The 15,526-nt window shown below is 35.5% G+C and overlaps 2 protein-coding genes and 1 long non-coding RNA gene across 4 annotated transcripts; 1 reads left to right on the plus strand and 2 right to left on the minus strand.

Annotated features, from left to right (window-relative positions):
- Positions 1 to 10: 10 nt before the first annotated feature.
- LOC107268577 (1-acyl-sn-glycerol-3-phosphate acyltransferase alpha) lies at positions 11 to 3,919 on the minus strand. 2 transcript variants are annotated; one of them, XR_003059933.1, is made up of 5 exons: positions 3,628 to 3,919; positions 2,935 to 3,250; positions 2,685 to 2,850; positions 2,331 to 2,600; positions 11 to 910 (listed from the first exon to the last, which is right to left on the minus strand). XR_003059933.1 is itself a non-coding variant. In XM_015741496.2 (4 exons), the coding sequence occupies exons 1-4, from the start codon at positions 3,810 to 3,812 to the stop codon at positions 2,434 to 2,436; spliced, it is 834 nt and encodes a 277-aa protein (XP_015596982.1). In that variant the 5' UTR covers positions 3,813 to 3,919; the 3' UTR covers positions 47 to 2,433. The 2 variants fall into 2 exon arrangements, 1 of the variants encoding a protein (XP_015596982.1); XM_015741496.2 differs by having other exon boundaries at positions 47 to 2,600.
- A 5,647-nt stretch (positions 3,920 to 9,566) lies between these two features.
- LOC107268446 lies at positions 9,567 to 11,084 on the plus strand. The gene is made up of 3 exons (XR_001537842.2): positions 9,567 to 9,874; positions 10,426 to 10,530; positions 10,619 to 11,084. It is a non-coding gene; the product is annotated as an uncharacterized LOC107268446 (long non-coding RNA).
- A 1,958-nt stretch (positions 11,085 to 13,042) lies between these two features.
- Positions 13,043 to 15,461, minus strand: LOC107268437 (uridine 5'-monophosphate synthase). Its single transcript, XM_015741214.2, has 4 exons — positions 15,313 to 15,461; positions 14,701 to 15,224; positions 14,084 to 14,567; positions 13,043 to 13,993 (listed from the first exon to the last, which is right to left on the minus strand). The coding sequence occupies exons 2-4, from the start codon at positions 14,839 to 14,841 to the stop codon at positions 13,203 to 13,205; spliced, it is 1,416 nt and encodes a 471-aa protein (XP_015596700.1). The 5' UTR covers positions 14,842 to 15,224; positions 15,313 to 15,461; the 3' UTR covers positions 13,043 to 13,202.
- Between the last annotated feature and the right edge of the window lie 65 nt (positions 15,462 to 15,526).

Consider the following 15,526-nt stretch of genomic DNA (forward strand, 5'->3'; position numbering starts at 1 on the left):
GTTGTTTTTCTTTTTTTTTTTTTCCTTATAATTTCTCACAATTCAGTTTGATGTACAATGTTTAATAACTAATAATACATAATAAGTTTTGCAGTTTATAAAACACTTCCAAGCGATGCGAAACAACGAACGTAGATACAGTCTCGCCGCGAACGATAAAAATGAAAAATATTTTCATATCGTAAACCAGAGAGCTTTTTTCTCAATCCTGTTCCACATTTTACAATTTTCCACATTTTCACGATAAAACAGATGTTTCCGCATGGCCACATAGTTCGTATATACCAATCGGACTTTGTTCTAACAATGTGTTCCACTTAATTCATGCGCCGCACACAGCCTGATCAGACAATTCTTTGGATCGATTATTAATTTGTCGATTACTTCAAAGTTCGCATATTGAATATCTAATTTCCTCTTAGTAATCTTATCGATTGTAGAAGCACAGTAAACTTATTTCTAAATTAAATGTAGACACAAACAGATTTCCATTGAGGCATTATCGCCGCATAATTATGCATTTGCCTTCATAAAAAATTTAATTTCACGGATTCGGTATTTCATTTTCTTATTTTTTTTCCCGGAATTTTCAATCAATTAGACGGTTCCCCCCAAAATATTAATAACGCACATATCTATATGCCTTGTTGGGATGGCAATTGCATAAAATACTCCCACATGCTTCATGCAGTCGTGTTTAATAAACAGATACGTCTTGAGATCCGTGAATTAATAATAGTGAACATAATAGTGGGTAGATGTGCAGTTTATGGCAAGTGTAGGAAAATGATACGTTTATCCCAATTAAAAATTCCAAAATCGAATTGAAAATTTAATTCACGGATAAAATACGTAAAGCAAATATTTCGTATAAACTAGCCTTGGCACTGGCGCGTCTTCACTTCAAACTCTACACAAACAATTGAAAAGAAAGTAACAACTATTAATATAATTGTAGTATGTATTCTGTAACATAAGAATGAAATTCAAGAAAATATGTGGAATGTCAATATTGTATCTATATGTATTACAGAAACCTCCACAATCCATTATGAGTTAATACTTGTAAAAAGACTGGAAAATCTAAACAGAGAGTGTAATATTAGTAGCATAAAGGCAAGAACAGGAAGTACTATAAGTCTTGTTATCGATTAGAATAAAAACAAAGTAAGTTCAATAAAAAATCTGAATTTAAAATATCAGAATTTTAGAGAGATTGTTCTAAATATTGTGGCAACCTTTTTTCTCTCTTTGGAACACTTCAAGTTGTGTCGTTTTGTCATAGCAAGCTATGCCTAATAAATTTTGCTTGCTACAGTTGTTTTTCAAAGTTAATTCTAACTCGCTTTAGTATGGACACATGCACATAGCAGCATTTTGATTGTAAAATCAATCTTTGGTTCTTTTTCAAATAAAATTTTAATATTCGTGTCGTGTAATAAATTTCTTACTCAATAAGAGTATCTGCTTCCTTGAAACGTCCCAATAAATATTGACTTGTCTTCTATGGTAACTAAACAAATAGAAATAGACTATATATGTATATTGGTATCTAATTTTACAATACTTTTTCTTTCCATATTTTTGTTTCAAATACCCTTATTTAAGACTTATTCATCGCTGTGATGTATTGTTACTCAATAGTACACGGAGGCCTTATTCATTATAAATGGAGTAACCGTAAATAATCTAAGCGCACGTTAAACTTGTATTAGAAAAATTAGCTAATCGTTAGTATTTCTTATGGTAAATGTAACATAAACGTCAGATATACGTAAATGAAACGCGAGGCGTAAATCGCACGCTTGTGCGCATAATGCGAGCGAGTAAAATATTATATCTCCCTTCTATTATTTCTCTTTTATACTTATCTAATAAAGCTCATATGACCTTGCTAAACTATCTTATCCAAGGAATGGATCCCAATATAAAATTTATTCATTCCAAATATAATAGAGCCTTTGGATACCTACTACTGATAATAATAGAACAGTCGCAGGTTTTACTTGCGTCAGAAGAAAAAAAATAATTCTTCACATTATTCATTGGATTCCTTTGTATGATGTCATAATATAGGGTTACTTTAAGGAGGAACCTGAAAACTTACTCAAAATCCATCGCGTTTCCATATGAATGCAAGTAAGGAATTTTATAGTAGAAATGTATTACGATTGTACATTCCATAGTCGTGATGTGTTGATTCCTGCTTGGGATATTAAAAAGGACTGACGGGCCACACAATAAAGAAGAAATCTTTGTCCATAAATTGCAAATGAAAATCCTGAGAGCTATATGCTTAAATAAATGTTAAAAAATAAAAATATACACACAAGTCTTTGGTTCCTTGGCGAAGACTTCATACGGCGTCTTATCGAATGATTAAGTCTGTTTTCCGAGGAATGAGCTGCTGGTAGAAAATCCAACAAGAATCCTTTATTGTACGTGTTGCTTGGATGTTGCCAATGATAGCTGGACCTCGCGACTCGTCGCATGAAATACATCAGACATTGCCTTCCTGGTCTTGTCCATGAGGGCTTCTATGTCATCCTTACCTAACCCTTCTGTCGGTATAGGCGGTAACGTCGTTATGACAATACGTCCTGAAGTTAAAGAAGTAATAATATTATACTATTGTTAAATGGACATTATGGAATCAGTATAATTTATATTAAAATATGGTGTACCAGCGTCTAGTCGTTTTTCTTCAGTTGATAAGAAGTAGTAGGAAGAGAAGACTACAGGTAAGATGGGTAGCTGGGAACTAATAGCAACATGAAAAGCTCCTTTTTTAAATGGATGTATTTCTCCAGTGTTGTGCCTAGTGCCCTCCGGAAACACCCACAGTTTAATCTAAAGGTAATTATAAGTAAAAATTTCTATCTCCTATTGCTGAGGAGGAATGTGGAATATTATTTAATACTGCATGCACATTACCTTCTTATCTTTAATATGTTTTGTAGCTGTGTTAAGAACTGATCGTGCCTTCTCTGAATTCATTCTATCAATAAATATTAATCCACAGAGCCAAGCAGCAAGACCAAATGGCCAAGCATAAAATATTTCCTTTTTGGCTACTACTGTACATTTGTCCATTACTGGCCATAGATCAAACATCCCCAATACGTCTAATGAACTCTGGTGATTTGCCACAATAATGCATGCTCGTTCTTTCTCCAAATGCTCTCGACCTCTGATTTCCCAACGCAATCCAAGTAATGTACTGACATGATGACAGATTGAGGAAGCCAATCTGAAAATGTTAATAAAATATATTAGTAATAGTAAAATCTATGTTATTCTCTTAACATTACATCAGCCTGTGACAAAGGTCTGTGTGCAATTGTAATCAATGATAACATACTTCAGTTCTATGTCAACAAGGAACTATAAACTGAAAACTAATAGAACTACAAATGACCACCAACCTAAAGTTTTATATTTTGACATTCTTAAAACTACCTCATTCTCAAAATTATCTCTTTCTCAACACATTTAAATCAATAAAAATTACTGTATCCCTCATAGATACGTAAGAACGAAGAAATATACACGATCCACAGTTGTCAGTCAGTAATTGAAAAGAAGATAGAATAAAAACAAAGCTATCGTATTGTCTTTCATACTCACACAAGATTTTTGACGTTCCCGGGCCGGAATATCATAATGGGAATGATGAGCATCGCGTTGGCCATAACGATACCGTAATACATAAGAAACTTGAAGTAGTATCGAAAGGTGCGGCTTGTCTCGTAAAGAAACGGTAGCACCAGAATGAAGGCAACCAGAATAACTTCGAAGCACGACGGGGCCATTTTTTAAATTCACTCTATCACCGTGACGCTCTCATCCGAAGCCCAATGCTACCGAAGGGCTACTGATGCCTGCTTACTGCTTAGTATCTTAATAAACAGCTACGATCAGTGTGCCCAGCGCAACCACCTGCGTGAAGTTGGCCGTCCAACTTTTATTTTTTAAACTTTTTATATTCCAATCGTTTGATAGACGTTTGATAGTGTTTGATAGTCTTGTAAAAACTTTTGATAGTCATTAGTCTTTTCAGAAAATCAAAATCAAAATCTGGTGCGAAGTTGGCCGGCACTTTTTTGTTTCTAACCGGATTTTGTTTTTCCGGAGCTCAATAGATGCAAAATCGTTTGATAGTTGCGAATTAATTAATAAAAACGATTGATAGTCCATCGTTTGCAAGAAAAATGAGAAAACCCACATGCGAATCAAGGATCCCAATCGATACGATACAATCGATTCCTCGATCGGTGTGTCCGTTGAATTAGACTATATTGCAAACTTGTTCTATTTCCAATCGTTTGATAGTCGTTCGATAGTGTTTGATAGTCTTGTAAAAACGTTTGGTAGTCAATAGTTTTTTCAGAAGATCCAAATTGATGTACGATGTGAAGTTGACTGTCGTTTCCTTGCTTCTTGTCCATAATCAGCTTTTTCAAGACACGTAAGAGGCCAGGTTTTAGGCATTTCTATAATTACATAATAGTCGTAAGTCAGCAATTGTTGTCATAAATTATTTTTACGAGCAACCAGAACTATACTTTCCGATGATTCTTCAGTAGGTAAACAGGAACACAGTCATAATACTGTAAGTTTATATGGGAACATAGGCATGGACGCCTATATGACGTCAGCTTTCATGGCTTTTCAAAATGACTCAATAGAAGTCTATAAACAATCCATTGTTGTCACTCTATGGCAAACTCGTGCATGCAACATTACTTGTATAGCAGTGCGGTGATTGGTTGTAACGGTATTCAGACACGTTTTAACCAATCAGCGTCTGCTGACAGTTGTACAACGGTATACATATGCGTGGGTTTACACCATCGACATATAGTACTGGACTGTTCACTGTAGCTGCAGAAAGTGTAATCGGGAATAGAAAGAAAGAGCAAATCGTAAGGACCGTTCTGTCCTTTTCTATAATTTTTCTATTAATCGAAAGGTTTCTGGATGGAAGGGGTTCAGGACTGTAATATGCAAAATAAGAACCATGTGAAAGATCGCTCCGCACATCTAGAATGTATGTATGTTGTTACAGTCGAATCATGGAGACAAAAGCCTCCGTGAGTCAAATCTCAATTGTCGTGATTACTTTGTTGTAGTTGAGTTTATCAAAATTCAATATTACTAAAAAATAGTGATTCGCTGTGTTAAGTGAGAGCTACCGCGAGACCTATATTTTGAGCCCAATACGATAAGCTTTCACAACGAAGTAAAATGGTAAAATAACCTTAAATTTTATGATTAACATAAGATTAAATCAATTGTTAAACTTATAAAATATTTAAATAAAGTTCATCATGAAACATACATTTTACTGCGCGGGGTTCCCTTATTCCTGATTCCGCTCCTGCCCAAGAGAAGGACAGCACGGTCCTTACGATTTGCTCTCTCTTTCTATTCTCGATTACACTTTCTGCAGCTACAGGGAGCAATCCAGTACTATATGTCGATGGTTTACACCAGCAGTACATCATAATTGTAACTAGAATGGAGGATACGCATAGATATAAGTAGCACGTTCCGAAGTCGTGTTCTTTTTTGGAGCAAAATCGTAAAAATAACTTATGACAACAATTGCTGACTTTCGATTATTATGTAATTATAGAAATGCCTAAAACCTGGCTTATTACGTGTCTTGAAAAAGCTGATTATGGACAAGAAGCAAGGAAACGACAGTCAACTTCACATCGTACATCAATTTGGATCTTCTGAAAAAACTATTGACTACCAAACGTTTTTACAAGACTATCAAACACTATCGAACGACTATCAAACGATTGGAAATAGAACAAGTTTGCAATATAGTCTAATTCAACGGACACACCGATCGAGGAATCGATTGGGATCCTTGATTCGCATGTGGGTTTTCTCATTTTTCTTGCAAACGATGGACTATCAATCGTTTTTATTAATTAATTCGCAACTATCAAACGATTTTGCATCGATTGAGCTCCAGAAAAACAAAATCCGGTTAGAAACAAAAAAGTGCCGGCCAACTTCACACCAGATTTTGATTTTCTGAAAAGACTAATGACTATCAAATGTTTTTACAAGACTATCCAAACACAATCAAACGGCTATCAAACGATTGTAATAAAAAAAAGTTTAAAAAATAAAAGTTAACCGGCTAACTTCACACAGGTTGCCAATGGGCTTGTTTTTGGTGGCCTGAATTTTACTTTGGTTTTGGCGCGTCACCTTAGCGGAGGGCCCTCGAAGCAGTTCCACGTTTTTGATTGATCGAGTATATACATATAGTACTACGCGTGAGAATCTGGAGCTGTGTTTTGGTAGAGTCCCTCTAGTAAGAGTCCGGCCAACGGTTGGGCTTGTTAGTGATTGGCTCCGCCATATTATGGGCTATTTCCGGAATAGAATGGTGTGTGTGAATACGTATATGGGGGAGATTCGCATTGTGTAGTTGGGTAGTGTTAAGCCCTGTACGGCGGGTTGCCTGTACTTGGCGCGAGACTCGACCGAGTGTCTTGATGGTAAAGATTGATAGTTTAAAAATCCGCGCGCAATGTCATGGTGGCGCCAAACAAGCCCTTAGTATGGCGTCCCTTCCGGGTGTTGGCCGGACTCCTACTAGAGGGACTCTATGTTTTGGCGCGTCGACGCGCCACCTGAACGAGACTCTTGAACTAGTTCCACGCTTTTGATTGGTCAAATGAATTCGTGTGTTCCTCGAGATCCACAATATCAAACCGGATGAACACTCAAAATAGGGAGACTGTACCCACATTTTTTTACAGGATATTACATGAACCGTAGTAATAACGTAGTCAATACCCTTAATATCCATATCAAGCTCTGGAAATAATGAGTAAACAAATAAAACTTTAAAGAAACCCTCGAACGTGGGTAACTAGAGAAATATAAGTTTCCTAAATAATATATCACAATAACTCGATGGCACACGTGCTTGGTGCTGAGTTAATTAACGTCCGAGAGTCTCAGGTTCAAAACTCACGTCTTACCTCTTTTTTTTTTTCATTTTCAACTATGCTTATTGGTTCACCTAATTAACTGAAGATTCATTAAATACATGATAATATTAATCTACACAGATTGTATTATATTACATCGTATACATCCAATAAATTGGTACATAAATCAGCGAACGTTTCTTCTTCCCGAGAGCCTACCTGTGACAAACACCTATGGTACGCTGTTTCATTTTTTAATAGCATAAATAATATTCAGACGGATAAAGAAGGCATTACGAAAAATTACCAAAAACAAAATTGCACTTATAAATCTCGGGCATAAAATAATGAGCATATAACAATGAATTAATTATTTTCTATGGTGAAATGAAACAAATAATCTATCTGGTAAGGGATTTTTTGTCATTTAATTTTTATCATTCATGGCTACGGAAACACAACATTTTTAATACATCGAATTATCAGAAAATTATGTCGAGGTAGAACATACTGATAGTTCGAAATATTAAAAATAAAATTATCTTTCCGTAGACATGAACAAAAGAAATTGACTAAATTGAATCAGGCTACTCAAAAATGTATGAAACTAAAAATTTCTAAACAGATATACTATTTGTCTCATCTCACCATGCATATGTATAAAATAATTGTGTGGGTTTTTTACACTTTTCATTTTTTTTACCCGACATTAATAAGTGCAATTTTTTGAGACATTTTTTATTACTTTTCTATTCGGCTGAATAATATTTAAACTATCAAAAAGTGAAACAGCGAGTGTTATCAAATTTTTTTTTTAATCAGACCACGCTGCGACCGCGGCACATTAAAACAAAAAATGAAATGGAGAAATGTATCTATGTTAGAAATGCAAAAGCGTTAAGCGGATATTTGTTCCATTGCTGTTAATTTTTCTCTTACATCATAAGAGTCCGTATCGCAACAAGTGAGGCTGCTCACTTCTACTAGCTATGGATTATCATTTACGAAGAATATGCATTGGGCGCGTTGGCAACAATTCAGCTTCGTAATCGTAAGCTGCCGAGTTCGCGTCAAGAGACGAAAACTTTTTTTTTCTCCATTTCTTTTTTGTTTAATTTTTTTAAAGAGGTAATGCCACTCTAGCGGCTCAAAAAAATAGGAAATTGTGGTCAATTATTATTAAAAAATACCGCTCGTGTCCGGGCGCACACTTTCCCCCTCTCTCTCAGACTAACGCTCTATGACGAGAACAGCTAGTACCCCGTCAAGAAACGAGGAGCTAACGCGACTTTCGATAGTGGGAATGAGATAGATTTTTCGGTTATCCGTCCTCGTCAAACAGCGTTAGTAAGAGAAAGAAATATATATTATGCGACGTGGTGACTAGGAACAAGTGTCCCAGCGTCTGACGCATTGAAGCGTCCTACGGTGCGTTCTTCTCGCACAGCACGAGTATGAGCGAGACGGCAATAGGTCCCTGAGTCGCACCTATTCACAATGCGTTAGACACTGTACATGATTTTAAGAGTATACTACAATTTTTTTTTCAAAGTGGTAAATTCGCAGCATATTCAACAAAACCTCTTGTTCATAACAGGCGAGGGCTGCCCTTTTTATTATTATTATTAAATATTGCAGTCCGAAATATCAGATATTTATTAGTGCTCTTTTCTTAGTTCTGAAATATTTACAATTGTACAGTCTAGCATTTGCTATTTCATATTCACTAAATTGTATAATAAGGTGGATGATTATAAAAAAAGGTCGAGCAGTACTCTTAAGGTTATATGATAAATGCAGCAAACGAATGACGATGGTGATAATTGTGTGAGCAGAACTTTTGAATCTCTTCTGAATGCTGGTGATATTGAGGTAGAGTTTGAAGCAGTTATTATCTACGGAGAAGCAAATACTGTGTAATCTGTTCTCGGTTTTCTTATTCAAAAGGTAATTTTTCTTATCAATTTATTGAACTTGATGCACATAGCGTACAGCGTCATGCATAATTTGTATTTTTTTACAGAAATGGATGCTCAACAACGGATAAACATGCATCATCAATTGTTCTTGAAAAATAGACTCTGTTTTGGATGCTTAACGTGAATGGAACGTTGCCTTTATCTCTACATAAATACTGTTACCTCCATCACAATTGTAAATACATATTTAATATATTCTAGTATTTATAATATTTATTAATAGTATTTATTAATAAAATAAGTTGTACAACATGGAAAAACATCTTCTCCAAACTCTTATGTTGCGTGATATTAGATTTCTCCCTAAGCACCTTGAATTCTGCTCCTTTTTTTCTCAGAAGAGATACCGATGTCCAGACGTAATGTGTACAATCAAGTACACCAAGTAGTACTTGCCATTGTCATTATCACATCGAGTACTACTTGGAAATTGTCGTCTTTTGAAACTGAACGGGTAGACGTTCTCGCAGTGCAAGGTAATGCGATTCAAATACGCTATCTCACCGGCCTTATCACCTGTTGAAATTTCACATCGCAGCATGTTATTAGCTAAATCTAAAACAAACAACCTCGTACCATTGCACAGACCTTCGTTGATGCTCAAGTTTCTGATTAGCATTATGATAGTGTATTATCTGAGACGCAACTCGTGAGGAGGTGAGCTCGACGGTGACAAAGAGTTCAAATATTTCGGTAAAAGCGCTTCGTTGATTTCGTCGTTGGTGTTACAGTGTTCAGCGCTGTCTACGCTCGTGTATATTCTTTCGCGTTTCTCGGACAGTATCGCGCATTTGGCTGCTTCTTTGTATTGCTTCTCTTTCATGTACTCTCCATATACATCGTTGACTATATTCGAATCTGCAGATGCTACGCAACGTTCTGGCAGCAGAAGATTATCTTCCGAATCGTTCAACGCACCGCTTCCTACGTCCAGTAAGAATTTGGCAAAGTCTACTTGTTCTGGTGAAGCTCTCATGTTTTGTGTCAGAGTAAATTGAGAGAAATGATGCCACAGTGTACTATTTTTGATAGACAGATTAAGAATTTCACTGCGAGTGCCGTGCAATTTGATTGGAAGGAGTTACTTGAAGTATCCGCCGAGAACTACAATCTTTCATCATCTATCATTAAGTTTTTCATACTGTCGTGTACCGATTTGCAACGATTGATCGGGTAGAATGATATCATCCGATTCAACAATCTCCGACGTCTGTGCCATGGTCGGGAATTGTGACAGATTCCATCCTTCAGCCAAAAGCATAGCAGCGATTCGTGCATACGCTGTTCTTTCACCCTGTACCATACCAACGCGCCTCGCAATAAGCGACGACCTAGCAAAATGGAATTGCACTCATTTTCATTGTTACGCAAGGCCATTCTATACTTAACGTACGGTGCTCTAGTGACACGTTTGTCATCTGTAGTTTTCAAGTCTCGATCGTAATTTGTATCTAACAATTCACTAATTTTCCCACTTGTTCCAGCCACATCTGCCAATTCATATGGCATGGTGCCAATATTGACTTTACATTGGCGAGCTGATTGGTCTGTGCTCCATCCAGATGTACATATAATCTGAAATAGAAAATGTGCGTATAAAATGTAAAATAAATATATATTTTATTTTGTTTTATATATAAATGAATAAACTGAAATTATATATTTATTATTTTACAGATATTAACAGCAACGATGGAAAATAATATAATAAAAACTTGAAAACCTTGTTGAGCTGTACAGCTTTAGCGGTGCGTTCAACTTGCCCCTCCCAAGCAATGCATTGAACGCGTATTCACGATCCATTGTTGATGGCGAATTTCATTAGTGTGTACTTTTTTATTTTTCAAACAATTTTTGGGCGTTCGACAATGTCCACGTAGCCAATAACTTCTCTAAAAGTAAGAACAAAGCATGATACATTTTCAGAATTTCATTTGCATATTGATAAATATATTTTAATAGCATAAGAGGCGTATTATAAATTATATTATGATTAAAACTACTTACACGGATCATCGATGGATATACTTTCGAAAACTTCGCTTGAAGATAAAAATATTTAATTTCCCGACATTTTGATATTTTTGTAAGAGCCTTTTACCGCTTCGAAATCTTCTTCGCGAATAAACGCTATTAAAGAAAATTCTATGATCATCAATTATTTTTGTTTAAAAAATTCACTATGTAATCTCAAAACCGTAATCGAATCCACCTGCCCAATAAACAGATGAGCGTTTACCGTGCTGCGTTGGTACATGAAATATCGATATAACCGACAGAAATTTCTTATCATATATTTTAAGAGACTCTGAATCTCTGTCTCTGCTGTAACACGCTGAGATATTGATTTTTGAGTTTTTGCAGCTAAATAGACAACCGACAAACGTTCTAGTTAGCTTATTCGTGTGCAACAAACGATAGCGCATGCATTAGTATCCAATTAAATCCAAAAGGAAATAACTTCTTTCCGCTATCTTCACACCGAAATTTTTATTTCTCAATAACAAGCAAAATAATGTCTAACAAACGTTATAATTAATCTAACAATCACCTACAAACGACCAACAAAAGATAAAATTTTTTTTTTTAAGTATGAACTCAAAGTAGCTCCGCTAACATCACAGAGGTATGAAAATCGTCTCATTGGCAATCTCCCTACTCATCTCTGTACGACATAGACTGTCCGAGTTTTTCAATAATAGGTTTGTCTCGTTACTTACACTTTGTGCACTTTTCAAAAAGTGCAAATTCTTATTCGATGATACTTTTAAGTAACCAATGAAAACTTACTCTTCTTGAAAAGTGCAGAAAGTATAGGTAACGAGAAAAAACCTAACATGTTTCGTTTTATTGATAGAGCTTTTTAATACTTCATTTCAGCACTCAATACTCAGTGTTTCTATAAATTCACGTAAATAATATTTGGCAGAATTTGTATCATTACAAGTCTCGCATGCAGTTGTATATGCCTCCGTCATATTTTCAGCAAGGAGGAATATCAATGAAACTTTTTCATGTTACCAAATCATTTTCAATATATTTTTAACATATCTTTGTCAATCTTTTTCAATTTGATTCCTGAGAGTTCAATAACTTTGGCGTCAGTTATTAAATTCATAGTACTCGTATTCTAATATTATATTATGAAACAGATAACAAAACAATACCGAACAAAACCTTCTGCTAAAAGACAAGAATTAACGTCCAACATTTTATCAGAACGGTTTAACCATTGTGGCAAAATTACATAGTATATAATTTATTAAAGTTTCATATGAGGAGAACGTATCGCAATTATAGAGATCCATTTATTTAACTTATTATCACTCGATTTTGTAGTTTTGCATTAGCAGTTTCACCGCGAGTGTGAACACTGGTGAACATATGTCAGAAATCATATTGCGCAGATGGCGTTGTAATTATTCCCCGTAATTAACATTGTATAGTATTCTAGTGTATGTATTCCGAAACGTACTGATAGTATTGCAAATTCAGTTGCGTCTCTATCAGACACGTTTAGATAAATAAGGAAACGTACCCATTGTTATTTGCAAAGACATCAAGAGGATAAATATGTTATACAATATATAATATACCTTCGGGTACATATTCAACACACACGTGGCTCCATCAACGAATACTTTTAATTAAAATTCTCGGAGCCTGAATAAAACTTTTCAAATGTAACATATCCAGTTGCTTTTTTTTTTAATTATAGCTGACTATGGAACGCTGCACAATATAAAATATCATTATTGTAAAAAGCAAAAAGTATTAGCCACATGTATCATTTATTATATTTACTGAATCATTTTTCAGAGTTGCACATGATCAAATAGTATATTAGACCGTAAATAATTACGTAAAATGACAGTCACGAACATTTTTGCAGCCGAAACAGAGATAGAGAGATGGTAAGAATTTACATTAATGCAATAGCAAGCGATAAAAATATAAAAAATATATATATGATAAATGTATTAAAATGACTGATTTTACTATTGGTTCAAATTCACTCTTCGCTTTGTCCAAACCTTTCACAAACCCCTTTAGACAGCTTGAAGCTATATTAGATAGGCGAAATTTCAATTAAAACAATCGTTTTTAACAGTTTGAGCGATAACATATTTATATCTTTTTATTAAGGAATTATATAATTACAAATTCCACAATGCATCTTATTTACAATGGTCCCCGAGTTGTATGTACAAAGTTGGCTTAATTTTATTCTCGCCTTTGATTAAACTATAAAACAGAATATTCAGTCAGATATTCGTTTCTGATATGCCATCCAAAGCTTTTCTTTATACTGAAGAGCAGTTAGAAGTTTGTTCGATGATTCTGTTATTCCTCTACCGACCACTGCTATGTCTGCTCCAGTTTGAACTACGAATTCCGGACTATTATACTGCTGCCCTAGATCATCTGATTTTTCCACTAATTTCACTCCAGGAGTTAACTGAATAAGAGCTGGATCATTGAAAGCATTCGATTGGCATACCAGACCTATGATCAAATTTGAGGATTTGGCAATGGAAATTGAACTCTTAACATAGTTGCTAGTGGTTAAAGCACCTCTTGACGACATTTCTGTAACTAGAAAGATTCCACGAGGTTCTGAAATGCCATCCAAACCTTCAACTAAACCACTAACTGTTCCAGGACCAGCCACCGGATGAGCTGTTACAATATCAGCCCATTCAGCTATTTTATAGACACCCTTCCTATATTGTAAAGACACTGTATGACCAATATCTCCGAACTTTCTGTCTTCCATGATTAAGAAATTATGCTTTTCAGCACTGTCACGTAGGCGCTTTATGAATTCTTCACTGAAATCTTGCACGATGTCAATATGGATCTTTAAAATAACAATGTGAGGTCCTAAAAGCTCTGCTAATTCTATAATACAGTCGGTTTTGGTCAAATCAACTGCTAAACATAATGTACTCTTTTTGGCATCCATAAGCTGAAAAAGTCTTGAAGCCACTGGATTGTTTGTTGCTTTAGCTCTGGAACTGAAATTCATCTTCAATCGATCTTGACAGTTCTCTGAAATAATAAGTAATTGTAGCTTAGAATGTCAATTGATGAAGATATAAGTAACCATCTAATTATATATATATATATATGCCTATCAACCTTGTAATTCTTTTATGGGCGAATGGCAATTTTTAATATATTCCGAAACATTTTGAACAGCTTCAGAGGAAACCTTCCCAAGTTCAAAAAGAAGCTGCATGAGTTGCATAAGAGTAAATAAACTTTTCATTTTTATTCCATTGCTCTTTAATAGGGATCTTCCACCTTGCTCTCTGTCTATTATTACAAATGCTTGGGTAACTTTTAATCCTTCAGTCCTTAAATCATTTGCTGTCTCTAAAATACTGCTTCCACTAGTGACAACATCTTCAATAATCACACAGTTCTCTCCAGATTTAAATTTTCCTTCTATTAACTTTTTTGTTCCATACGACTTTGCTTCTTTTCTCCTTATTAGCATTGGAATATTTGATTCCATAGATATAATCGTTGCAATTGGCAATGCTGTATAGGGAACACCACAGATTTGATTAAACTCTGAAGATTCGTTAGAGAGAGACCACAAAATCTTGGATAACTTTTGCTGAAACAAAACAGTATAAAAATAATTTTATTTCAAATAGTTGATTCTGATTTGCACTGACACGAGCAAAGTTATATTTTTATATTATTCAGTCTACTTATGTTCGCTAGCATAATAATTTGAAACTTCTTACCATTATTTTTGGGTGTGAAATAATCACTCGCAAATCGAAATAAACTGGCGTCGGTAAGCCGACTTTTGTAACAAAATTTCCAAATTTTAGAGCTTCAATATCAAAAAGCGCTTCAGCTAGTTTTTTCAGCTCACCATCCATGTTTAATTTGGATAAAAACTAATTTCCTTAATTGAAACTGAATTCTTAAATTTTCTCCACTTTCACAAATTTTAGTCAATGCTGTAACTACCACTAGCAAAGTACGAGATACCAGCGTGTCCTAGCGTCTCCTCAGAAGTACATTTCCCCTTTTCGCAGTGCATTCAACAAGTACCTACTTATACTCTCTTCCACGAGGGACCGACACGCTTCCGAAGCGAAACGCGTCCAGTTCGGTCAGATTCCGCCCAATGCTCCGCCCAGTTTAACCACTCCAGGTAACATAACGGGGCTCGCAACTGGCCAGACCCGGCTATAGCCGACAAGGTTACCCAGGTACTCAAACCTAACGGGGTTCCTTTCAAACCTTCGAGCGTCAGTGGCTACAAAGTATCGAGTGAAAAATAAATATAAGTATATATATGTATATATCGATATTATAATGAGACCGCGATTTTCATATTATTTCACCTATTACTCCTTTTGCAGAGCGTTCATGCGTATGCGTATGAATGCGTATCCTCCATTCTAGAGTTCCTCTAGTAAGAGTCCGGCCAACACCCGGAAGGGACGCCATATTAAGGGCTTGTTTGGCGCCACCATGACATTGCGCGAGACTCGGTCAAGTCTTGCGCCAAGTACAGGCAACCCGCCGTACAGGGCTTAACACTACCCAACTACACAA

The sequence above is a fragment of the Cephus cinctus genome, unplaced genomic scaffold (assembly GCF_000341935.2).
Source record: "Cephus cinctus unplaced genomic scaffold, Ccin1 Ccin1_scaffold0564, whole genome shotgun sequence".
Classification (NCBI taxonomy): domain Eukaryota; kingdom Metazoa; phylum Arthropoda; class Insecta; order Hymenoptera; family Cephidae; genus Cephus; species Cephus cinctus.

Excerpts from the sequence above, each read along its gene's own strand:
- LOC107268577 (XM_015741496.2), bottom strand. The coding sequence starts at position 3,812 with ATGGCCCCGTCGTGCTTCGAAGTTATTCTGGTTGCCTTCATTCTGGTG. Across the intron at positions 2,851-2,934 it reads AACATATTAAAGATAAGAAG|ATTAAACTGTGGGTGTTTCC; the intron begins GTAATGTGCATG and ends AATTACCTTTAG. Across the intron at positions 2,601-2,684 it reads AGAAAAACGACTAGACGCTG|GACGTATTGTCATAACGACG; the intron begins GTACACCATATT and ends CTTTAACTTCAG.
- LOC107268437 (XM_015741214.2), bottom strand. The coding sequence starts at position 14,841 with ATGGATGGTGAGCTGAAAAAACTAGCTGAAGCGCTTTTTGATATTGAA. Across the intron at positions 14,568-14,700 it reads TTTCACACCCAAAAATAATG|CAAAAGTTATCCAAGATTTT; the intron begins GTAAGAAGTTTC and ends GTTTTGTTTCAG. Across the intron at positions 13,994-14,083 it reads GCCCATAAAAGAATTACAAG|AGAACTGTCAAGATCGATTG; the intron begins GTTGATAGGCAT and ends TTATTATTTCAG.